Source organism: Mytilus edulis, chromosome 1 (assembly GCF_963676685.1).
Source record: "Mytilus edulis chromosome 1, xbMytEdul2.2, whole genome shotgun sequence".
NCBI lineage: Eukaryota > Metazoa > Mollusca > Bivalvia > Mytilida > Mytilidae > Mytilus > Mytilus edulis.
This window is the reverse complement of record NC_092344.1, coordinates 3,149,400-3,176,749: the sequence shown is the minus strand read 5'-3', so window position 1 is coordinate 3,176,749 and position 27,350 is coordinate 3,149,400. Positions and strand designations below refer to the sequence as shown.

At 31.5% G+C, this 27,350-nt stretch overlaps 2 protein-coding genes across 3 annotated transcripts; one reads left to right on the top strand and one right to left on the bottom strand.

The window, feature by feature from the left end:
• The first annotated feature begins 2,312 nt into the window (after positions 1-2,312).
• On the top strand, positions 2,313-7,946 carry LOC139521786 (melatonin receptor type 1B-A-like). The gene is made up of 2 exons (XM_071315414.1): positions 2,313-3,264; positions 6,253-7,946. Exons 1-2 carry the CDS (start codon positions 3,003-3,005, stop codon positions 7,014-7,016), a joined length of 1,026 nt encoding a protein of 341 aa, XP_071171515.1. The 5' UTR covers positions 2,313-3,002; the 3' UTR covers positions 7,017-7,946.
• Positions 7,947-9,875: 1,929 nt separating this feature from the next.
• LOC139521771 (nicotinamide phosphoribosyltransferase-like) lies at positions 9,876-25,929 on the bottom strand. Of its 2 annotated transcripts, XM_071315386.1 has the most exons (10): positions 25,872-25,929; positions 24,706-24,802; positions 23,757-23,987; positions 22,354-22,482; positions 21,184-21,342; positions 20,025-20,155; positions 19,174-19,399; positions 16,047-16,307; positions 13,661-13,783; positions 9,876-11,768 (listed from the first exon to the last, which is right to left on the bottom strand). In XM_071315386.1, the coding sequence occupies exons 2-10, from the start codon at positions 24,760-24,762 to the stop codon at positions 11,685-11,687; spliced, it is 1,401 nt and encodes a 466-aa protein (XP_071171487.1). In that variant the 5' UTR covers positions 24,763-24,802; positions 25,872-25,929; the 3' UTR covers positions 9,876-11,684. The 2 variants fall into 2 exon arrangements, with proteins under 2 accessions (XP_071171487.1, XP_071171478.1); XM_071315377.1 differs by lacking the exon at positions 25,872-25,929 and having other exon boundaries at positions 24,706-24,876.
• Between the last annotated feature and the right edge of the window lie 1,421 nt (positions 25,930-27,350).

Here is a 27,350-nt window from a genome sequence, read left to right as displayed (position 1 = left end):
ACAATGCAATTTCCCATATGAACACCCGTTGCGGCTCAAACTGTGCCTCTTTTACAACGAAGTTTCGTGAAAAATTAATTATATCCAAGAACGGAAAGTTGTACAATATATTTTAACAATTTTAACTATTTGTCTGTTTTGTTCACGCATCGTTGTAAATATAGTGGAATTTGATGCGACTGTCATACAAGAGAGAGGTTTAGCGCTATACAATCAGGTTCAATCCACCATTTTTAGGTCAGGAATATGACAGTTGTTGTCCATTCGCTTTATGTGTGGGATCTTTTGATTTTGTCATTTGATTAGGGACTTTCCGTTACGAATTTTCCTCGGAGTTCAGTATTTTTGTGATTTCACTTTTTTGATATGCATTTCTTTTTCATTCAAAGGTCAAAATATAGTTCAAAACATAGGGCTGTTCGACATATTTTTAAGATTTATATGCCGCGAACTTGTAAGAGTTTAAACTTATACAAAAATATATACTGCCCTTTCCTCCACTTTTGGGCCTAATAAAAATTAAAATTTAGACGCTACCATGTTTTTTATATTGATAACATTCCCAAATTATGTCTCTATGAGATGAAACAACGATATCATATCTAGGAACAATTACGTGAACAAATTAACATATCACTGAATATTATATATCTCCCCGTGGCTTGGGAAACAGCTGTATTTACAAAGTGCAAGTCCGTACGTCGAATAACGTTCGTATGTTGTTTTATTGGAAATCTTTACTTGTCATACTCATAATCCTATCCTCTTTTCCTTGAATGTGACATTACCCAATAACACTTACACTGAGCTTGAACTTACATAGGAGCAAAACTAAGGGTGTGTTGAGTAGAACAGGATCTTCTTACCTTTCTGGAGCATATGAGATCATCCTGTATGGTGTTCGTGTTGCGCAGTCTTTAGTTTTCTATTAGTTTATCATTCTATTATATAGCGTTATTAGTTGTGAAAAACGTATATGAATTTTGAATTTTGTGTCTTCCGCTAGTCTTTTATATTTTTAATCCTATACAGTTTTATTGGAATCTCTCTCCGACAAAAATCAAAAGAATACTACATTTCTATCATGATTTTCTTGATAGAGGGTTGCTGCTCACAAGGAAGCTCTTAAAACCATAGTTCCAAATGATGAAGTTGAAATCATTCTTTGTAAAGTTTACGAACGCCATCATGAGCTGATTAACCGTTATAGAGTAACCGTTCCAAAGATGATGTTGGATATGTTCCTTATGTCGTAACTAAAATACCCTTTCATTTTCACGAATGTGACCTACCGAACTAAAATATTTACCGGATTTGTAATAACAGAAGCAACACGACGGGTGCCACATGTGGAGTAGGATCTTCTTATCCTTGCGGAGCACCTGATATGACCCCCAGTTTTTGGTGGGGTTCGTGTTGCTTAGTCTTTAGTTTTCTATGTTGTGTCTTGTGTACTATTATTCATATATAAAAAAGAATGTGGTATGATTGCCAATGAGACAACTCTCTAAAGGAGACTAAAATGACACAGAAATTAACAACTATAGGTCACTGTACGGACTTCAACAAAGAGCAAATCCCATACAGCATAGTCAGCTATAAAATTAAAGGCCCCGAAATGACAATGTAAAACAGTTCAAACGAGAAAACTAACGGCCTTATTTATGTACAAAAAATGAAGAAAAAAAAAAATATGTAACACATTATCAAACTTGTGTTCTATTATCTGTCTGTCTTTATATATTTTTATCCATGGAGTTGTCAAATAACGTCCAATCTATGAGTTTGACTGTCTCTCTGGTAGTATTCGCCCCTCTTTTACAAAACAAAAAGTATTATGGCATCAAAACTTTTTTAAACATGTTTTTGTTTGATTTAGATACTCGTGTTTATAAGTGCATACGATTTAAATATAAAGCAGAGCGTGTACAGTCATTCTAAACGAAAAATAAAATAAAAAAGATGATAAAATAGTGTAAAATATCAATAAAAAGATTATCTATGAACAGTCATTCCGGAAATAATAATTGTTAAATAAAAAAAAGTGCACTTCCTATTTGTTAATCTATTTTCTTTCCTATGACAAATTAACATAACTTAACCTCACCCTAAAAGTCATCTTACAAATGAAATGGTTTAAGTACAAAGAATAGTCGAGTACAGATAACTTTATCACTTAACATTTGCAAGACACCCCTGAGGACAGATTCATAGTTTTTACATCTGTTGAAAATGCATTCAATCCCCCCAAAAATGATCGATTTATTAGTTTTATTTGTCTGATCTTTCACGATTGTGAAATGGTTAATTTTGCACCATCTGAATATATAAGTGAATGAACGTAATTTAAATGTTATTCATCTGTTGGCTAGGGTGTTGCTCCTTTTTTTGACTTTGTCTGATATTTTATATTTTTATTGTCCCCACAAAGTCGTCTCTCCCTCATTAAAAACAAAAGATTGAAGTGTCTTATTGGACTTTACCAAATACTGCTATATACCATAGCTCTCAGTAGGGAAAAGGTATCACAATATATTGAATGGTGATACAGGGACGCGTGTTTCTTTGAAATTATCCTTAAATTAGGGGTTGTAATACAAGGATATGATTAAAGAACTATGATGACAGCACGTCATCTCTATAAAGGAAAATAAATACTAGGTGGTCTGTAAACAAGGGAAATGACTGGTATTGTACTTCCGACGTTTTCCACAATGAAAGAATTACTGAAAACCAATGCAAATATAATAATTTTGTTGATGCATTAACCAATAACCAACTGATTTGACATATTCATTTACGGTTATAAAGTTTTAAACATGTAGGTGTTATATTAGACTTATAAAGGGGAGAACATTCTGATTTACTTTAATTGTTAAACATTATACCAATCAACGATTAACCATCAGCAAACTAACCAGTTGACATCTGTATCTGGATATTGCAGAACGGACACTGCATTCACCAATTTATCAGAGCTCATATAACAACAGAATTGAATTATGAATACTACTCTCAACATATCTAGTATCGTTATCAAATATTTTGGAAAATATGAATTTATTCAGGAATCACCTGGGTTCGCAATTACATCTATAGCGTTACAGACTATTGCATCTCTTGTAGGAACATTCGGGAATGCTCTAATTTTGATTATTACAGCCAGATCGAAGGGAAAGTTGAGCGTACAGTCCATATTCATCATCAATATAGCTATATCAGACATGTACGTTACTATGGTAGCAGATCCTATGAGCGTTGTTGGTAAGTGACATTTCTTACTGTATGATTCTTTTGTTGGTTTAAAGAATACATATCTGTATCTTAACTTTGCAGAACGGTCATCGATTCCGTCAATTTATCAGAGTGTCTATACTTATTGTATTAAATTATGAATACCTAGATACGTTATCAAGTATTTTATAGAATATGTATACAATCAAGTTAACTTTTACAAAACATGCCAACTAAACATGCTGATTTATCTTATTGTTTGTTTACAGTAGTTATCAAAGGTACCAGGATTATTATTTAGTACGCCAGACGCGCGTTTCGTCTACATAAGTCTCATAAGTGACGCTTTATCAAAATATTTATAAAGCCAAACAAGTACAAAGTTGTAGAGCATTGAGGACTCAAAATTTCATACCAAGCCAAATACGGCTAAGATATACAAAGACGACAACAGAATTCTCAAAGGTTTACTGAATTAGTTATGGTTACGTTTATGGCGAAGTAAATGAATATACAGTTCAAGAGAGGAAAATGAGATATATTCGAAGAATTTGATTGAGAGATTACTTTGCAATTGGTGTATGACAATCATCTTTGCTTGGAAAATACTCACATAGTATAAAGTTTTCATTTTTGTTTAATTCTTATTTTGTCGTTTAGCATATGAGTTTACACTACGTCCTATATATAATAATGAAGGACGCGATATGCAACATAACTTTGAATTGCAACTACGATAAGAGATTGAATGAAAATTGGAATTACAGTATTATGTCTAAAAATAAATCATTGTTTCGAATAAGAATATAATATTAATAGGATTTTACTTTTTTAAAACATATGTTTAAGGTTTTGATTCAAACGTTTATTCATGAAATCTATCGACACTAATGGGTAACCTCTTCGAAAATTATGTTGAATGAAGTGTTAAAATGTCAAATATTTCTGCTTATGTTTTGATTGTTTTAAACCAGTAGTCTTGTGTTAATATTTGCAGTATATTTATATAAAGCAACATATTACATAAAGGAACTGAAAGAAGTATCTAATGTTTCACTTGAATTAAATTTTAACGGAGTGTGGTAATTAATTGTGATTCATAACAAAACGTTAAGATTGAAAAAGCACTGAATAACATAGTAAGAAAATAATAACTCTTTAAAAAATAGGTTACTTATATTGAATATAAGCAGTGAGTGTTCAATTCAGACAGATACTATTTTTAATTTGCTGTACGCCATTTTCCGAATTCTGATATAAGTTTCCGATTTATGAATGAACAGCAGAAAAAAACACACAAAAAGATGGAGAAACTCCGCCCACCAGAATAATATGTATTATGTTATAACATTTCTGGTGCAGTAGAGTCACAGGAAGAACATAGTGGACATTATAAAATAATGTAACTAATAAAAATATTCAATAATTATTTATACAATTATTTTAATAGATATTCATTGAGCTATCAACTGTGAAATAAGGTACATCTAATTAACCTCAATAAATGTCAAAGAAATCATTGAAATCTATATGATATTTATATTTTCACTCATACTAAGTTCTGATGTTATATTACGAAATAATCAAACATTTGTTATCATACACTCATCATAGATACCAGTACTAAATTTTGTATATACGCCAGACGCGCGTTTCGTCTACAAAAGACTCATAAGTGACGCTCGAACCCCAAAAAGTTGAAAAGGCCAAATAAGGTACGAAGTTGAAGAGCATTAAGGACCAAATTCCTAAATGTTTTGCCAAATACAGCTAAGGTAATCTATGCCTGAGGCAGAAATGCCTTAGTTTTTCAAAAATTCTAAATTTTGTAAACAGTTAATTTACCACTGACAAATGGTATAACAGAATATAAAAAAACTTGTTTGGTGGTGAGATGAAATAGGACATATATCAAGCCTACAAACATTTATTATAAATTAATGACAAATGTGAATAAACAGTTGTCCTTAATGCTTATAGATGTTTATAGATAATTGTAAACTTTCCATTGCTAAGTAGCAACATTCCAGCAGCACCTGCATACGGGGTATATATCTCCTAATTGTTACGATATTCCCGTGCATGTATTTCCTATCACGATCTTCTTGATAGAGGGTTGCTGATCCCAAGGAAGTTATTAAACCTAGAGTTCCAAATGTTGAAGTTGAAATCATCCCTTTGTAAATTTTACGGACGCCATCACGAGTTGGTTGACCGTTATGGAATAACTATTTCACAAATGATATCGGATATGTTCCTTACGTTGTAACTGCAATCCCCTTCCCTTTAATGAATGTGACCTACCGAATAAGACTATTTACCGAATTTGTTAAAATATGAGCAACACGATGAGTGCCACATGTGGAGCAGGATCTGTTTACCATTCCGGAGCACTTGATATCACCCCTAGTTTTTGGTGGGTTCGTGTTGCTTTTTCTTCAGTTTTCTATGTTGTGTAATGTGAACTATGATTTGACTGTTTGTCTTTTTCATTTTTAGCCATGGTGTTGTCAGTTTATTTTCGATTTATGAGTCTGACTGTCTCTCTGGTATGTTTCGTCCCTCTTTGATAAAGATGAAATATCCACCGATTTGACTCAAATTTTCATATTGGATTTATAACCATGTAAAACGTTTATCCAAATTATAAAATAATTTACAGGGCATGAACTTGAATATATGTAGTTTCGTTTCTTGTGTTTAGTCTTCATGCCATCTAAATTATCTATCGAGTTGACCTCCGAAAACCTCCGGAGGTCATGTAAGCGATACAAGCATAAATATAGATATAAATAGAAAGCAAAACTCGTGCAATTGGATTTCCTAGGTCTGTTTAATTTCATATTACAGATTGACATTATATGTAAGTCATCATTTTTACCAGTACAAGTATGATTTTTTTATGGATGGAATCAGTAAATCAAATGCTTTACCTTTGTTACATGAATTTTGAATATATATACTTATGTTAGTTTTCGCTTCAATAAATAAACATTTCATTTAATTCTTTTTTTTCAGGTAAAATTGAAGGCCGGCCATTCTTCATGCAGTATCCAATTCTGTGCGATATAATCGGGAAAATGTGTACAGTTTCATGTATCGTGTCTCTTGGATCTATCACATTGCTCAGTTTCAACAGATACATATTAATCTGTCACAACTCTCATTACGAGAAAATATTTACTCGGCGATCATGTATCATAATGTGTATATCACTGTATGTAGTTGGACTGATCATGGTTCTACTTAATCATGCTGGAATTGGTGGACATGGTTTTGATGACAAAAGTTTGGAATGTATTTGGGACAGAATGGCAACATACAGTTATACTGTTGTATTTTCAGTTTGTCTTGTGTGGATTCCTTTGATAGTTGTAGGAATTTCTTACTTAAAATTGTTTTTATTTGTCCGACATACAAGAAAACAAGTTACAAGTAGAGGAAACGCTCCAGTCATTGACAATAAATCTTTGCGCCTTGCAAAAACAATATTTATTGTGTATGCAGTATTTTCGATCTGTTGGATACCGTTTGCAATATTGCTTGTGGCTGATTCAAACGATACATTTTCCCACGAAGTGCATCTTTGTATCACAGTGTTTGCCCATTTTCATCCATCGATTAATTTCTTTATTTATTATTTTTCAAATGAAAAATTTAAAAAAGATTTCCATAAAATGTTTAAGATTGGCCACAATGAAGTAGGAAAAGAGCCTACTGGTCAAGTGTCTATATCTTTTGTCACAAGGGTCAATGAGAAATTATCTTCTTCTAATTGTTGAATAAAACCTCACACTAAAGAAAACTTCAAAGGAACTACCAATGTCGTAAACAAGTTTTTCGCCGGAAAAATGACATATAAGTTATGAGTTTGATTTAAATGACTTTTAATCATAAAATAAAAAAGAATCACTGCACCTTAGTAACATTGTTAGTTACTTGATGATCTTACCGTTTGAGTATGAGGAATGAATGACTCTTTCCCAAACTGAAAAACAGGTAGCATCGTATTGCTTATTATTGAAAAGGTAAACAATGGGAATTGTAAGAGGTAAAAGAACCGATGAATTTCATTAAATTATATACTTTTGAAAAAAAACAAAGTCAGCCATGATATGATATTCACTAGTAGATAGATTTTGCATTGAAACAATTATTAAATCAAAGGAGTTCTTAAGACTGAAAAATCAGTTGTAAAGTAAGTTTCGATTGTTTAGTTTTTTTTCAGTCTCATTCATTGTGATAATTCAACACCGTACAGATTTTCTCTTGCAGTAAATGGGATACCTTCTTTCTGTATTTACTTAATCATTTGTTTTAAAAGTGCTGTCGAAGGTGCCCGTGTGAACGATCTCTAATCCCCTACGTGGCAGATGCATTCGATTTAAATCTAAATTGACTAGGATTGTCAGTTTTCCTACGGAGGTCAGCGGTTCTCTGCAGATCTCCACTAAAAGAACTGGCCACCCCACAATAGCAAGTAGTGCTGGAAAAGAGAGGCGAACAAAAGAGACTTTAAATGCTAATCAATAAATACTAATGACGAAACAGTTTGTTTTGAACATGCAAAATTTAAAATATTATTGTAAGTGATATTACATTACTATTGTCTTTATTTAGATCAACCATATATATATAGAGATTTATGAATATTTGTAGTGATTATAATTGTGGTGATTGTATGAAATAAAATTCAAACTTTAATAATAAAATGTATTTGGTGGACCAAAAGAAAAGGAATTACAATGAAGAAAAAACATCACTTTGGTTATATTATTCCTTACTGATGAAATATCATGTACAAATGTCTTTCAAATCTTTGAGTCTTATTTTGTTTATCATACTTTTTACAATATTTAGCTGTTTTCTTATACTCTTTATTTATTGCAAAGGTACTGTATTCATTGAGCCCCGATTATTATTCTGATCAAAATCACGATCAATGTTGATAATACGATACAACTATGAGCAAAGCAATACCAATACCCTATTAGATAACAATATTAAATATGACAAAAAAAATAACTTTATCTCTATGACCCAGTTTACTTGAAACTCTAGAATCGATTTTAGAGTTTCAAGAGTATCACGTGAATGCACTACAGTTGCTATTCGGAACAAATCTAGGTAACTCTAGGGTAAGTCCCTGACCAAGCGTAAAACAATGACAAAATTTGATTGGCTTGACTTCTTTCAAGGGTTACTCAAGTTTAACCCTGATTCGGTGAGGTGGAGAGTTTCAAGTAAACGTTGATTGTTGAAGCTCGAGTCACCAGTTAACTCGAGAACTTAAAGTAAACTCGACAAAGAGTGCGACTCGATAAGCATTCACTTATTTACTTTTAAGACTTTGCAAAAATAAACAGAGCAGGCATACAAAATATTTTGATTTTTGAAATAAAAATACTACATGCAAGCTTAAGGCTTCTTCTAAACATTTGAAGGTCACTAATATGTATTGGCTACCTAAACTACACAAAAAACCAATTAAATATCGTTTTATCTCGGCCTCTAGTAAGTGTTGTACAACTAATCTTTCAGTGCTTTTGACAAATTCATTAATTGCTTTTAAAGAGCTTTTCATAAACTATTGTAATAAAATATATGAACATAGTGGTATAAACTATTTTTGGAGTGTAAAAAAATCTTTGGAGGTTTTAGATAAATTACGTGCCTTTGATGGTCCGTTTGATTCTGTTGACAGTTTCGAAATTTCTACTCTTTACACTACACTTCAACAATATCTTATTAAGCAAAAGTTTTCTATTTAATTAAATGGTCGTTTGGTAAAGCTGAATGCAAATATATTTGCTGCAACTCATTTAAAGCCTTCTTCTCTAATGAGAAAGGTAAATATGCTAGATATACTTACTGGAGGTGTGATGAGATTATTGAAGCTGTTAATTTTCTTCTTAATAATGTTTAAGTACATTTCGGCAACAAAGTTTATCGACAGGTTGTAGGTATCCCCATGGGTACTTATTGTGCCCCTCTAAAAGCAGACTTGTTTTTGTACTGTTACGAATCACAGTTTATGACTAAACTCAGTAAAGACCCGTCGAAATTGCATTTAATTGATAAATTCAACAACACTTACCGTTATCTTGATGATATATTTTCGTTAAATAATCATGAATTTTCCCAATATACTGCTGAGATTTATCCCAAGGAACTTACTGTAAATAAATCAAATTTATACGGTAATAACTGTTTTCTCGTTTGAATTGTTTTACATTGTCATACCGGGGCCTTTTATGGCTGACTATGCGGTATGGGCTTTGCGTATTGTTGAAGGCCAAATAGTGACTTATAGCTGTTATTGTCTGTGTTATTTTGGTCTCTTGTGGACAGTTGTCTCATTGGCAATCATACCACATCTTCTTTTTTATATTTACTATTGTTATTAGACAAAATAAACTTATCAAAAGGTGCCAGGCTTGTAACTTGATCTAATGAGTGTTAGTCATCACATCAGGTAAATATTTGCTTGCATAACTCTCTGCTATATATATATGCAGGTCCCAGTTTACTTTAAGATAATTATGCGGTCTAGTATTGTTATATTTTATTTAACCAGAGTCAGAGTATGATATGCAATCTCGGATTTGAAGTTTATTCACTTTAACTGTAAACATTAATAATAGATTTAGAATTTGTGTATTTAGTATAATTCGACTGGGTATTTCTGTATCTTTACAACACTTCGAATCTAATCTTTGTTACAATTTACCCACATTGAGCAAAACAAATCGGATATGAACATAACATAGGCACTTTAGAATAACTTACCATAACTTATACCCAGCTATAACTTTATTTAAAAAAAACAGTGCAACATGAGAACTTCTATATAGTTCTAAAGTTTCAGAAAGTTAAGTTTAAATACATGAGTAGATGGTTGTCTGCTTACATCTTTAAAACTTTTGTGTGATGTTATTATGCTATCTTGTAATGATATATTAATGTCATGGCCTACCAAAGCTCATTTAATATTAGCTGCAATCAGCATGGACGTTGCTATCAAAGGATTACATTTTGATTTGGTTATTTAAAGACCTCAAGTAAGATAGTGGTTGCTTCGTAATAAATCTATCCTTATACATTTTATCGTATCTATACAATATGTATGAATAGTTATATTATCAGAATGTAGCTTCTTGAACAACGACAAAATTAGTTCTTTAATAAGAAAATATGTTTTTTGCTCGTCTAGGTTCATGCTTTTTTAGCATGGCATATTTGTTTTCGTGTTTTAATTGGAAACCTATTTATAATAATTGAACTTAAGTTATCAACTTTTGCTATAAAAAATACTAATAATTATTCATTTAGACTGTAACGTTTCAGTGTATAAATTATCAATAGTACAGTTCATTCAACCAAAGGATTTGTTATAGGTTTTTCTGTCAACAATTTTCAATACGATGTGGTACAGAAAAATAAACTCATCACATAAACCAGGATTGAATTTTGTATACGCATATACAAAGCATGAACAATTCTGAGTTTGACTATAACATAATCTTGTCGTCATAATAGAATGATAAAAAGATAAGCTTTTTATTCAATACATCTCTTCCTTTAAAATTACAATATGATAGAAAAAAAAATTCTTAACATGTTTATCCCAAGTATTTTTAATTTGCGTTAATTCAAAGAAGTACATGAAAGTATCGATAAAATACGTAAAACATAAAATTTAATATATACAAAATCAATATTTCTAGAGAACCAAGTTATAGCACAACATTCTTCGAGATTTCATCTGGAAAAAGGATTAAATTTTGATTTGTTTATTAAAAAAACATCAAGCACGAGAGTGTTTGCTTCGTGGTTAATCTATCTTTATACATTTTTTTCATATCTATACAATTGGTATGAATAGTTGTATTATCAGAATGCAGATTTTTTAACAACGACAAAATTAGTTCTTAAATAAAAATATATTGTTTTGCGGTTTAGGTACATGCTTTTTGCGCACAGCATGTTTGTAGTCATGTTTTATTTGTCACCTTTATTTGTCTTGATTGATTTTATAATAATTAAACTTAAGTTATGAACTTTTGTTATAAAAATACTTCGATTATAATAATAATTCATTTTGACTGCAACGTTTCAGTATATAAATTATTATTAGTACAGTTCATTCAATTTTTTAAGTATTTTTTATATTTTTTTTGGTCAACAATATTCAATACGATGTGGTACAGAAATGCATATACAAAGTATGAATAATTCTAAGTTTGACACTAATATAATCTTGTCATTATGGATAGAATGATAAAAAGAAAAGCTTTTTAATCTGTACATCTCTTCCTTTAACATTACAATATGATAGAGAAAAAAATCTTAACATGTTTATCCAAAGTATTTTTAATTGCGTAAAATTCAAACAGGTACATAAAAGTAGCGAAAATATACAAAATCAATATTTCTAGAGTACAACCAAGTTAAAGCAGAGCATTCTTCCGGATTTCATCTAAGGTGTACTCCTTCAAAAGAATACCATTCTTATAAACCGGAACAAGAATATCCTGAAAACCAACATATGATACAAGTGACATATTTGTTTGCACACACTTTTTGTTTTAGAAGAAAACAGACATGGTTGATTGAAAAAATGACACCATTACAAACACAATTTCAGTTTGATGCTTTTGTCATGATTGGCAAATACATGAAATAACACAATTATAAACTCATTCCAAATTTCAAGTTCTTGAACATGTCTATAGATTTAACAAATATATTTTTAATAGTATTTACATAATCGTCACAAAAAAGTCAGTTTTTGTGTCATTAGTACATTCATGTGAAATGAAGTTTATACTTTGTTTGTGGTATCCTGTTGTACTGTTGTAAATTTATTGTAAGTGTCCTTTGTCATTCAGTGGTTTAAATGATGTAAAAAGTAAAATCACAAAAATACTGAGCTCAGAGGAAAATCAAATCGGAAAGTCCCCAGTAATGCACTATTAAACTATGTATTTATGTATTATCTGTGCGTAATGTTCTTGCGTCTATTTGTGTACTGTATTCCCGTCAAGTAATGTTGTCATTGTATGGAATACATACTAAATTGTAATCCTGATACCTTTAATAACTATTATAGATATTCTTAACATTACCATACAAGCGGGAGGTTTGGATATCCAGAAAACCATGTTCAGTCCACCATTGATTTAAAATGACGTGTACCAAGTCAAGATTATGGCAGTTGTATCTCCGTTGTATGTTAGTGGTGTTTTTTTACGAAGTTCAGTGTTTCTTTCGCAACATTCTCTTCCTGTTATAGATAATGTGTTTCCCCTGATTTGTTTTTGTTTAATAGATGATACATGTAAAAAATGAGATAAATGAAATAGCATACTTTTTCATCTTTTACATACATAAAGAAAATGAAAATGAAATAACTGCAATATAAGGCAAGATCATGTAAGACCAAACAATATAAAACAAAAACACTGAAGACGATCCAAGACTATTTAAAAAGACTCATCAATACTGACAAATAATGCTGAATGTACAGAATTCATACCGCATACGCTTAGATATAACACAATATCCAACAGAATCTACAAAATAAACTAAATAATTGATTGTCGGATGCAAAAAATGGAAACTGGCGGTTAAGCAACAAAAAAAGTAAAATCACCAAAAAATACCGAACTCCGATGAAAATTCAAAACAGAAAGTACGTTTTTGATTGTGACACAGTGATGAATGGATGACTGCTGTGCCCATATTTTGACTATTTTACATATTATGTCTGTTTTGATCACGCGTCGTTGTAAATATAATGAAATTTGATGCAATTGTCATACAAGTGAGAGGTTTAGCGCTATAAAACCAGGTTTAATCCACCATTTTCTACATTTAAAAATGCCCGTACCAAGTCAGGAATATTGCAGTTGTTGTTCATTCGTTTGATGTGTTTTATCATTTGATTTTGCCATTTGATTGTGGACTTTCCGTTTTGATTTTTCCTTGGAGTTCAGTATTTTTATGTTTTAATTTTTCCCTATCAAATGGCAAAATTAAAAGCGCAAACACGACAAACGAATGAAAACAACTGTGATATTCTCTCTGGTAAAATAGTCATATTCGGTAATATGTCGAATTCTGGACGTCTGCACTTTTATCTTTCCTCCTCATTACTCTGTTTGGGCTGTCTCGGCAAAGGAGATAACTCCTGTATATGACGTCTGCATAGTATGAAAGCCTCCCGCCTTAAAAATATTGAACTAAGATTTAACAAACACTTGATCAAAATCTAGATTTGACGGAGAAGAAACATCGACAACCACTAAACAACAGGCTGCTGCCTTCGGACATGAACACAAATAATGTAAAGATGGTTGAACATAACTGAGAGTACTCAACAACTGTCTATAAATACGTCCAATTGAATATTTATTACACTTACCTTGCTTGTATCACCTTTGCCTTCTTCTATTGTTTTATATTTCCCATTTTTATATTCAAGAGTAAGGCGACCCTTTTTGCTCATTTTACCAGGATCATCAACTGGATTTTTGAAAACATTTCTCTACGATAGAAAAAATACATCTTAATCAGTTCAAAGGGAAGCAATTCATTATAAAAAAGAAAATCAGTATCAGATGTCGTACAAGTAGTAGATAATGTTGATGAAAAGTTATCGATTTAGTATACAAAATTCAACTGCTTAGAAAAATCTTCATTCTAATATCTTTTTTCCTGAGTCATGATAGAGGTTTTTACTTCAGATTGTTTAATTATTTTTTATCATGCAATGTGTTGTGAAGGATTATAAAACAACAACACACTTTAATTTCGAATTATTTTGAAATGATTTATTTCTTGTCATTGTTAAATACCATGGGGAAATAGACAAATCATAAGTCTGAAAAAAAAATGTACGACTAAAACGTAAAACGTCACATATCATCCTCCATGTAAATCTTTACAGACAATCAAATCTATAAGTGCCAACATATTCTTTATCTCAAGACAGGCTAGTCCTTTAGTGATACAAAACCACACATACATGTTAATTAAATAGCAAAAATACAATTCACAAAAACTTCAACACCACCCTTTTGAATGTAGACTTGAAATAATCTGCTACATCATATTAAGCAGTACTCCAATAGTGGGACACGTCGAGTGGATCATGACAATTAAATTAGAGGCGAAAGATACCAGATGGACATTCAAACTCGGTTGTAAATAGATCAACAGACAAACAATTATACACTTAAAACTAGTACATCCTTGAAAACTACCTAGCACGAACCACTAACAATCGACTGATTAGTCGCATTTGTTGATATTATAATCGAGGAAAAAAGAAAAATGTATACGAAACATTTCCATGACTATCTCTAACAAGTATAGCATGCGATTATGGCGCAATTAAAGGAATAAAACTTTCAAAATAGGACACCAACTTCAAAATTGAGAATGATACTTCTTCTATGTTAGAAACCATTATAGAAAACGCAACCACTAGAAAAACAAAAACTTATCATCTAGGAAATATCCATATGCATGTGCATCTCATGTGGCGTTACATAAAAAATGGAAGATCGCAGTAGGTAAATCAAAATCAGATATTTGTCGTTGAGTTGGTTCATTAACCCTATTTGTCTAGATATGAAGCAGACTTAAATGTATCTGTAATATCATTTATTTTAAGTTCAATTAGATCACTGCAGTCATTATAGTCATCGAACTTCAAACTATTTACTTAGTGGAAGTTATTTGTACAATACAAGGTTATATTTCTTTGTCAAGTTAAAGGTCATTTTCTTGGCAGCGAAACTGAACAGGATATTGTTTATTTGTTTTTTTCCAAAAATTGTATAGTTAGCGAGGTTGGCATTACTGCGCACGTAAAACTACTTTAACCTTCGCCACACTATATGGCTATATCAAATCAGGCTAAATAACTTATATTTATTGTTATTTGCTTTTATATGTGTTTTTCAACGACTCAATTAATATATGATTGTACGATATGATAAAATGGGAGTAGACTTATTACCATTTTATTTTGCTAACATGAGCAACAGGATGGATGCCACATGTGAAGCAGAATCTGGTTACACTTCTAGAGCACCTGAAATCACCCAAGTTTTTGGTGGGGTTCGTGTTGTTTCGTCTTCATTTTACTATGTTGTATCTTGTGTACTATTGTTTGTCTGTTTGTCTTTATTTTCTTTTCCATGGTTTTGTCAGTTTGTTTTCTATTTAAAAGTTTGAATGTTTCTCTTGTATCTTTTGTCGATCTTTTTATAGATCAATTTGAAACCAGGTTATACCAATCACCATTTACGGAACATGATAGCTGTTTTTCACTTTCTTCTGTTTATTGAAAGCATTTGATTTTTTTTTAAATTCCCCTTTTCTAATGGCCTTGGAGTTGAATATTTGTGTCATACTTCAAATTTGGTAGATATTGGATAAGAAAATATATGTAAAAGTAAACGACAGACCAAACGTCACTTGGACTTTTATGCATAGTGATCTAACAATTAGATATATAAAAATAAGTAAATATGGTTCGATTGCATAACGAAATAAATGCTGACAACTGTTAGATATCAAAATAACGAATCATCAACACATGTGCAACACTATTTCAGCAGGTCAGTAATGGCAAAGGAATTAAAACGTACCATCCTGAATAGTGGGAACATTTGACACGTAATAAAACAAAAGATATGGAAAAATTGTCAACAAAAGTTGCTTCAGAAAAAATACAAAAGCAATAACTCAAACTTATTTATATTCGATAATATATGCGTTTTTATCAACCATTGATTTACCTCTTCTCCGTTTACAACAGCATAACTACATTTGAAAGCACATTTCTGAGTGTCCCTGTCTACTTGCTGTAAGAGAGCACCACCGCTGCCAAACACTACGTTGTCTGCGCTCCATCGATTTTTCTTCATGTTTTCTAAAACTGCACCTAATGTTTCATAGTTAACGCCATCTGCTTGAATGACTCTTAAATAAGGAGGTAACAGTTTGAACCCTTTTGAATTTATTGTTGTTTTGTAATATTTCCCTAAAATATCCAACACCTGAAAGACGTCAATCGTAGCATTCAATAATAAATATATTATATATAACGGTTTATTGATTATGGTGAGGTTTTGGTTAATTACTTTGTAATAAAACACTACTTAAATAGATTCTACTAAGTTGACTAAACGGGAGAAAAGATTAAAAAATTGAGATAACCGCTGCAAACGAGGGTTTCTGAGAGAGGAAAATGCTTAAAAAGACAACACACTACGATTTCTTTTAAGAAAACGTTTCTCATAATGTAAAGGGAATAGCAACTTCCTTACTGAAGGCGTCGAATAAGATCATATTTGGTAGCGAATATGATTTATAAATTTCGCACAACCAAAATATAAAAATTCGTCCATTTTTATAGTTTGGTTGCAGTGGTCGAACCTTTCAGTGGGAAAACGTTTGGTATCTTCGGTGTGATAACAAAATATGTTCAAAAGAAAATATATGAATAGCAGATTGGGGTTCAGGTTGATGGTAGATAATATAGAAATTCATGTGTTTTTTTCTTACTTTTCATGATACAGGTTTTATCTATAAGTTGGTATAGGCTATGCACTAAATGCCAGTAAGTGAGAGTAATCTCAGAGCTGTTCTAGGTGTCTGTTTCTGTTGTGAGGGATGTATAAATTACCTGCCACGTCAGTTTTGTGTTTTTGTTAGATTTTTTTCCTGCTTTGTATCCATCTGATGATGTAAGCACTTTTTAACTATTTTTTTTATAGTTTGTTCTGCTGTAACACCGCTGCTCAAGATTAAGAGCAGGTTGAGTGATCACATACATGCTTTACCCCGCCACATTCAATATCTGCCTGTCCAAAGACAAGTGCCTATCATATTCTTTTTTGTACATTGTTATATTATACATTATGCCGTTAATTTTCTCAATTAAATTTCATGATTTTCCTAAATGGTTCGTTTATACCAGACTATACGGTATGGGTTTTTCTCATTGTTGAAAGCCATACTGTTGTCTGTAATTGGTTCATCCACTGAACTATTTTTGGATACATGTCTCATTGATAAAATTTGGAATTCCACAGGGAGTATATTAAAAATGAGGGAGAGAGGAAAAATTGAGCCTTTACGGTCTCAAATAAACCGACTCGTAGTAAAGGATGACTTATAGTCCCTTTTGTGTAGCAGCATGGTACGCTCATAGCGCGGACAAAGTATGCACTTCAATTCCGAAGGCTATGGTGCGTGTTCAACACATTCAGTAAAATCGTAGACGCTACTGTGGGGACAAAAGAATTGGTCTAGCCATTTATCAGACAAATTGTTTTAATTTCTGTAAAATTTCAATTGCTAGTACAACTCAATAGAATAATAATGTGATTTACAAACCCTTCGTTTATAAAGTCTTTCCACTTTTCTGTGGAAAGACCTCTTGTATTTGTTCTGATTGATTTCTTTTTCTGCTAACGCTAACTTTTCAAAACTTGATTTGTGGTTTCGCAAGATGTTGTTTAGATTTCTTAATATGATATCAAACAGTTATTGCGTTTTTGAGATTAACCCTGTTAAGTCGAAGACTTTTTATTGCAAGGGTTATCTCCCCAAATACTGTTTCCTTTGTTATGAGATCTGCTTCGTTACCATAAAAGAAAGCAATAAAGAGTAAAATCACAAAAATACTGAACTTAGAGGAAAATCAATTCGGAAAGTCCATAATAACATGGCAAATTCAAATAACAAAACGCATCAAAAACGAATGGACAAGAACTGTCATATTCCTGACTTGGTACAGGCATTTTCAAATGTAGAAAATGGTGGATTAAACCTGGTTTTATAGCGCTAACCCTTTCACTTTGATAACAGTCTCATCAAATTCCGTTTTATTTACATTGATGCGTTAACTAAACAGACACAATAAATAAAATAATCAAAATACGTAAATTTATTTTACCGAAGTGTTCGCTATATCCTTAGGATTTTTTGTCCAATTTTGACGGAAGCGATAGGAATATTCAATATGCGAATTATTTCCCCAAATGCATTTGAAATGAGTGATATGCATTTGTAACTGATAAACCATATGTATGTGAACTATGGTCTGTCCAAAGAATAAAAAAACTAGGTAAATGTCAAAAGTCAAGGTCAAATTCTCAATTTTGACTTTTCTATGTTTCTTGATCTCCTCTGCCACTTTTAAAGATATATATAAAAGAACTAAAAAAAATGTTCGCCTAATTGTGATTGAGATATGAACTTTTGATCTGAAACAATCTAATGATTATTACTCCATCTTGATACACGATAAAGCGAAATGGTCTTTTGTAAACTGTTATTGCCATGAGACCATGACAAACATCAACCAGAACTGACCTGGAATAAACCGGAAGTAGCTATTTTTGTACTTATTTCATGGAAACGTACCTAGAAATTATATGTGTTTCAAATAGGCATACAAATAAACTCATCATAGATACCAGGATCAAAATTTATATATTTACGCCAGTCGCGCGTTTCGTCTAAAAAAGACTCATCAGTGACGCTCGAATCAAAAAATGACAAATACCTCTAATTTGAGACAGGACGTGAATTTCCCTAATCTGAAAGTACCTAGTATCTCATTTATTACAGGCAGCAGTATATAGAAATATATTTGGAATCAGTGTAAATAAAGCTATGATTTGAGACCGTAAGTTGACAATTATCTCTCTTATTTCAGGCAAAAATAGACAGAAACTTTTATTCATTTAATGAGTATAAAGAGACCTATGCTGGGACGCCAATAATAAATTTGAGTAATCGAAAAATTGTTTGGGAAGACATTCAATTGGTTTTTAATTGTGTTTGATTCTCTTTTTAACATGGACATATCGTAATTAGTAATTCATCTTTGTTATTATGTTTACAATGCTTTACCTTCACAACAATATCTGGAGGATAACCACTATCAGGACGAACCACTAATGTCCCCTTTCCTTCTCTGGCTTCTACTAAACCTTTTAGTTCCTGTCCCCAAACTTTGTCACAAACTCTCCACATATCATAACTGTCACCAACACATGAAACTATCCCTGTTGGGAATTGTTTTAACATATTTATAAATGCATCTGCCTCACCATCTTTTCCCCATGTGGTTATTGTACTGTGCAAATAACAGTAGAGATATTAGAGTATATTACTTCAAATTAACTGGTATCGTAGTTTACCAAAACATTTATAGATTGGTTTATAAACATAAGCAAACTATTTTGAGATTTGTGTTTGGAAAATGGTTACATGTCTTTAAGAAAATGTGTGTGTTTCGCTTTGTGAGTTGCACAAGAAAAAATAAAAAAATCATTCCATTGCATTAATGTGGAAATTCTTTTACGTATGGCTGTTTTTGTTGTCAGTATATTGGACTATCGATAATACTGATCTAGTAACCCTGGTCCAAACATTTTAAAAAATAAAAAAGTTAAACCTTGGATTTATTATATGTTTAGAAAGCTTAGAAGAAAAAATTAAAACACAACCAAGCTAAGTTAAAAGGTTCAGCTAATGTCAAAGCGTCATTATAGCACACCAGTAGAATAGACATATTTTAATATAAACTAGTACTGGATGATGATATAAGTTTACATTATTTAATGTGAATAAACGGATATGTTGTATACGTCAAGTAAGCAGCAACCCAACAACACAAATGATATCAAGAAATCAATATTCAGTTGAAGAAGTATTAATACCATATAATCGCATTATTTGAATAAAATGTATTGACATACCTGTGCTCTGCAGCTGGTACGGAAAATCCCGCCATGTCACAGCCATAGTACATTTTTGCAGTCATCAAAGCACAAAGTGTATCAGAACCTAGGAAATGAACCAAATGTGCACAGCCTCCTATACCAGCTGACTGTAGAAATAAATCACTAATAATTGATGCTATTCCCTTCATTTAAGGCATTTTCGTAAGTTACGATTATTCATGTTAATTATGGTGATTAAATCATGAAAAACACAAATTCTAACAATAAAGTTTTACATACAAAAATTTAAGATAAGTATCATAAACAGAGAGTTATATTGTATATAAAAAAATCGTTAATTATGTATCATCATTAATACATATAATGAAAAAGCATTTTTTTTGCTGTTAAATTTTTTTAATTTTGGCTTTTGAATTTTAAAAGAGGGACGAAAGATACCAAAGGGACAGTCAAACTCATAAATCTAAAACAAACTGACAACGCCATGGCTAAAAATGAAAAAGACAAACAGAAAAACAATAGTACACATGACACAACATGGAAAACTAAAGAATAAACAACACGAACCCCACCAAAAACTAGGGGTGATCTCAGGTGCTCCGGAAGGGTAAGCAGATCCTGCTCCACATGTGGCACCCGTCGTGTTGCTTATGTGATTACAAATCCGGTAAATAGTCTAATTCGGTAGGTCACATTCATGAAAGGGAAGGGGATTGTAGTTACGACGTAAGGAACATATCCGATATCATTTGTGAAACGGTTATTCCATAACGGTCAACCAACTGGTGATGGCGTCCGTAAAATTTAAGTCTCGCTCATATCTGATGAAAACTGTACGCTTTGAAATCGTTTCTCATGTCTTAGTAAACTTGTTTTGCACTTTTAAATTTTCATATACAAAAGAAAGCCATAACGTCTGAACAGACAACAATAACATGATATATTTTATTTCTAGTTCACAAATTAAACAATTTAACCTAAGATAAACTTAAAATAATATTTTGACATTAAATGCAGTATCTAGTGTACTAGGGAAAATGCAACATTTACTGCCTGTTATTCAAGGCAACAACTTCTTCAGGATCGAAAGATGGCCTCTTGTGATTCATAGTGTCGCACAAAACAGAGGGAAACCTGATAATTTCACAATATTGTTTTAGAAACGTTTTCTTACCTCAAATGATGATGATCCTCTAAATCCGAAGTCTGATAATTTAAATGGTAAGCTATCGAGGTTATCAGCAGTTTCTTTCAGATATTTAGTAATCAGATCCTTTTGATAAAGAGAATTTGTTGCTACGGTCATGGGATACCATACCTGAACTAGGTATGACTGGAAAATTTTAAGACTCATATATAAAATGTATTTGGATCTTAGTTTCATGCAAACATTGAAAACGTCATACTGTGTTACTTGTCCTTTTAAATTGTGATTTAATTTATTCGGTTATCATTATGAATAGCTTTCAAATATTTTTTTAAAGATATGATACCTAAACTTTATTGATGTATGGTTATGACAGAACTGAAATCGCTGTTTTTCTTTTCTCGTCAACTTTAAAAGCTGCGAAGAAGGAGTTTAAAATTATCTATTCTAAACTGCGTAGTTATTATCTTAAAAGAAAAGTTAATTTTGTTATGCTGATAATGGAAATTACATATAAGTTAACAAAGTTTTAATTATGTTCAGGACGAATGTTTCCGTTATAAAAATATAAAACCGTTTTTTTACTAGAACATATTCTAGTAAATTTTGACAGTACTATTTCAGAGGTAAAAAAGTCATTATTATAAAACCGAGCCATTTATTTTCAACTCTCTTAGCTGAATATCTTATATTAAATTTAAATAGCTGGTGATCCAATTATGGGGACGTGATCACACAAACAAGTTACACAAATATCATCACGGCAGCGGCGACTCACGATTCATAGTAATTGACAAGCAATACGCAAATTGGTAAAAAAATATTGTTACAGATTTCTTCATATGATATTTTTTGCTATTGCAATTAACAGTACATTTAACTGTACTTTCATATTAGTTCTTTGTTTTTTTTACTGCATGATCATTGTTTGCTTTTAGTAACGTCGGAAATAGAAATAATTTCTTCCTAGACACTGTAACAGAGTTATTATGCAAAGGTTGTATTCATAATTTCTTTATGGCAGGTGAAATCATAATATATATTTATTAATTTAATTTCTATCTCAAGGCAAACATCACATTTTTTTAAGATTAATTCAACGTCGTAATAGATTTGTTATTTTGCTCTAACATGAATGTGTCTGTAATATTAATTGAAATCATTACGTTTTGCCTATAATATTATCAATAATATTACCTCGAAATAATTAGTTAACCAGTAGCAATTTGGATCTGTATTTTCCACAGTAAACAAGACATTTCTGGTTTGTATATTTAGTCCTTCTGGTACAGCTTTTATCAACAAAGGGAGATAACCATTGTGTTTCTGAAATAGTGAATAGACTTATTAAGAAATGTAGCATTTTAAATAAATTTAAAAGAAAAATATCAAAACAATTTGTCAAGCAATAAAAAGACAAAATGTATTAATCACTGATATTATAATACAAAATTATTTCATGAAATCGATATCACAGTTAAACAATTATTTTTTTAAAACCAATATATTATCATTTATATGCTTTATTAGTAATAAAATTGAGAATGGAAATGGGGAATGTGTCAAAGAGACAACAACCTGACCAAGGAACAGACAACCGCAGAAGGTCACCAATAGGTCTTCAATTCAGCGAGAAACTCCCGCACCCGGAGGCGTCCTACACAAATATATTTACTATTTCAATGATAATGAACGCCATACTAAACTCCAAATTATACACAAGAAACTAAAATTAAAAATAATACAAGACTAACAAAGGCCAGAGGCTCCTGACTTGAGACATGCGCAAAAATGCGGCGGGATTAAACATGTTTATGAGATCTCAACCCTCCCCCTATACCTCTAGCCAATGTAGAAAAGTAAACGCATAACAATACGCACATTAAAATTCAGTTCAAGAAAGTAAACCTATCTTTTTCATTGCAAAAGTATCGATTGTATGATGAAATGTTACTTGCAAGCGTCGAATGGCATACATTGTATGCATATTCAAGTCAGAACAGATTTGGAACTGAAACAATAGGATAGTGACGCAAGGTATAGGTAAGTCTGATTAAAAAGAAAGGCGGGAGACATAATATAGGAACAGTCAATGTTAAACAATGAACAATCGAGGACGAAAATGTAAATTATCGTTTTAAACGAATTGAATTAGTATAAACGTACAAGAGAAATATCAAACTAATAATGTTAAAATATAAATACAAAAACCCCGAAATATATGATCAGGGATATGGGGTATTCATCAACGGGAAGGAAATAAATAAACATTCTCTATAAACATCTAAAGATCATCAAAATAATAATAACTAAATCTTCTCGTCTAGAAAGTTTGTGTATTATATTTTTCAAAAATACCACGTTATACGTTTAGTTTAGTACTTGTGCTTAGATCGCAACACTGATTGTCGTTATTTCGATGAGTAGGTAAACAACAACAGGTCTATACTTTACTACCATAACTTGCCAATCAATATCATTGTCAAATTAGGTAGTAATCCAAAAGCACACTAAACCACGAGGTATATCATAATATTTATAAAATTGACCCTAAATTATGTTGAATATGGATAAATATTTTAAATATAGTTTTGTTATACCTCTAAAATATAATTCCACCCTTCTTCATTAAATATATCGAGACCAAAATGGCTGTTACAGATCTTCTTAGCTTCTTCTATTTTCTCTTTTGTGACGACCTGACCTGTTAGGAAACGTTTTAACAAGTATTGCAGGCCAAAGAATGTTGTAGTTGGATATTTCCCACCTCTGCTTTCAAAGTACGAATATACCAGTGTGGTGTTCGAAGGGTACTGACGATAATGTGTCACCTATAAATATAACATATGGAAAGATATATTAAAACAGGCATTTGTTGCATTTAAATATGGTCTTCACCGTAGCAGCAATATACCAGCTTTACCCACGTATAAAATATACATTTCTCAACTCGTGCGATATCCAAGCAGCTGCTACTTAGACTTTGTAAAACTTCATCGGTGTCGGAGCAAAAATATGTGTCTTTGTTAGTTGAGCGTGTATGTTTGGTTCATTTGAATCAATTGTACTGTATTTTTACATAGTTTTAGTTGCTGACTCCCAATTATTGTCACATTAATCTTTTATGTCTGTTTGGGTTGATTTCCTCATTATGTTTCTATAACGAAACTATAAACAGCTGTTATATTTCGAGAAATGCTTGTACCAAGTCAAGAATATGGCGGTGTTTTTGTCATTTTTCTGTTAATGAATAGCGTTTTACTTTTCAGTTTTAAAGGACTTTCCCTTTTCTGAACTTGCGTTGGAGTTTGATATTATTTTACACTTTTTTCAATTAATCACCTTACATTTAGTATTGGGGCTATCGGATATTATATTTGTTCCAAAACTTCTCGAGGGAAATACCAGATAAACAATACGAAATTAAATATCAAACACCAAAACCTTTTTCTGTGTCATAAACGGTTATAAACGATGCATGATAACTACCCCTTTTAAAATTTTCCTTTTGGTTCGCAATTTCTGTGATACTTTTCTAAACATCTTTACCTTGTATGAATCGGTAACAAGACATATGTTGTTGGTCCCTGCTGCAGGATGTAACATCTTAACGACAGTCTCAATGAATGTTATTGATAAAAAATATCTAAAATATATGGTAGAAATATAAATCAAACACAAAATTACAGGAATAAAGTATTTCATTTTTCGTGGTTCGTGATAAGAATGTTTTATAATTGGATCGCTGTTGCCAAAGTCAATAATTGCAATGAAAATTATCCTTGGTTGATATTATTACGCTTTCCAAAATAAAACTCTGAATAAAGTGTGAACATACTAATATTCATTCTAGAAAGAAGACCATGTGAGAATGCCACAAATAAAACGTAACTATGAAACGTCTGTTCGTTTGCTCCTTACCATATTCATGGAGATCAATTCGAAATCCGTAAACACATTTAAGTACAGTTGTTAAAAATGCCAAATAGTTGAACTGATTTGTCTGGGATTTGTTTTACATACGGTTCTTGTTTACCCCGATTTCAACCAAACGGCAACTAACCGCTTTGAAAATGTTAAATAACACTGGAATTTTTTTGTGTTTTTAAAGCTGTTATACCGTCATAACGAACTTTTGAATAAAAAACAAAACCCGGAAGAAAACTGCCTGAATATGTGAGGAACTATGTATTCAAAATCAAATATATAAAACTGAGGGAAACTAAATCGGAAATCAGAATACGTGAGCATAATATCAGACCAGAGAGTCAATTGAAACAAGTGAGTCAAAAAAGAGAATATGCTATTAAGAACCATAGTAGCTGCTTAGACAGAGCAAATTACAACAACACTAACTTCGTGATATCTTAGCAGAGCAATACCATCCGTCCAACGAGCATAATAAAAAACGAGATATCATTATATTCCAACTTTTGGAAGAATCCTTGAGATCAATATCATATAAGTTATTAGAAATTCATCAAACCAATATAAACCTCACACTGTTACACTATTTATAGTAAAAGTTAATTACGTTTGACTGCAATCCATTCAAAAGTGTTTACACATTGCTTAACATACAGTTGAACTAAAGTACACGCGAACATACTGAAGCCTGCTTACCTTCCGCAATCTTTGGCTAGAGAATCATGATCAATAGAAAAAAAATACAAATTTAACAATATTGAAATGAAGTAAATATAAATTTGTCTTACCTTTTTCTTTATGTTTAGAAAATTTAAAGGACACCCGATATGGTTCACTGAAGATACTAACTATGTATATTTTGCAAATGTTATTTGAGTAAATTTCGTGACACAGTTGAGATGATATACAGGTCACGGTTTCAAATATTTATAGCATTAGTGATTTTCTGTCGATATGATGAATGAAAAGTGTAATATAATGATCGAAGTAGCAAGAGCCCTTATGATTAAACTTTTCATTAAATCCCACTTTCTGGTAATATATTCTGTTAGTGTTCCATGTTAAACATGAAGACCTTCACTGAACCATCTAATAAACAAAATATTGTTTCGAATGGGAAATGGAAAACCATTATTTCATTATTAGGGTTGTGTGTTCCTTTTTTATCTTGTTAAAATGCACTATATTTTTTTCATATTCGAAATATTAAAAGTAAAATAACAGAAATGCCGAACTCGTAGAAATATTTAAAAAGTTCCTTAACAAATATCTATTTTGAAAACTCAAACACTTCAAACAAATGGAAAACAACTGTCCTTTTTCTGACTTGGTATAGGCATTTTCGTGTGTAGTAAAAATTAAATTGTATGTATTGCCCCCTTTGATTTTATACTATAGATATAAGATTTTAAAGTTGATAACTGAATATAAATCCCTTGATTTATCACTATATTTTTTTTGATTTTTACTTTGATCTTTTTATGTGATTATGTTTTAAATTACGCCACTCTCTTGATATAGACCTATTATTATCTGAAACTAAGGGCGTATGTGACGTTGTCAATATAAATATCGACGACGTTATAGGCAAAATAGCGAAAAAGAGATTATCAATGGTCTCTCAAACACGTGAATGTTCAAGGCAACATCCCATCTCAGGGCTATCACACTACGTTAAGATTGTTGCTAAGAAATCTCGTTTGAATATAAACATCGATAATCTATAATTTTCTGCCTGCACATTCGACATTTTTCAAAACTTTAAGTAACATATCAATTTCAATATAAAACGAAAAAGGGAACATTCAGAAACAATTCTTTATTGAGAGATAGTCTGCGACTCTACGACATGTTTACAGCTAAATCATGAACAAATATACCTATGTATGTTAGCAGTGTATGGTAATTTGACAACACCATCAAATCACTTATTTTAATCTAAATTTTAAAAGAAACGTAACTCTTATACTAACCGTTTGTCTAAAATAAACCACACCCACCGACCGTGTATTGAAAATGAATCAAACAACTGACTTAATGATATATTTACACCGTTCCAACGTGCTTCTTGTTTTTAAACAATGTTATACCTAGAAAGGAATGCAATCATACTTCTGCATACAATTGTTTACATGCTAACTTGTCAACACACGTACATTGCTGCTGCAATTAACAAAACTGAGTTGATGGACATAAGATAATACCTGAAACCAAGTCAGGAATATGGCAGTTGTTATCCATTCGTTTGATGTGTTTGAGCTTTTGAT

What these genes read in the sequence shown, in the direction of transcription:
- LOC139521771 (XM_071315377.1), bottom strand. Translation starts at nt 24,861, where the DNA reads ATGAAATACTTTATTCCTGTAATTTTGTGTTTGATTTATATTTCTACC. An exon ending in TTGTTACCGATTCATACAAG is followed by an intron (nt 23,988 to 24,705) that starts GTAAAGATGTTT and finishes TTATATTTATAG; the next exon opens with GTGACACATTATCGTCAGTA. An exon ending in CTGTTGTAAACGGAGAAGAG is followed by an intron (nt 13,784 to 16,046) that starts GTAAATCAATGG and finishes TTTCTATCGTAG; the next exon opens with AGAAATGTTTTCAAAAATCC.
- LOC139521786 (XM_071315414.1), top strand. Translation starts at nt 3,003, where the DNA reads ATGAATACTACTCTCAACATATCTAGTATCGTTATCAAATATTTTGGA. An exon ending in AGATCCTATGAGCGTTGTTG is followed by an intron (nt 3,265 to 6,252) that starts GTAAGTGACATT and finishes CTTTTTTTTCAG; the next exon opens with GTAAAATTGAAGGCCGGCCA.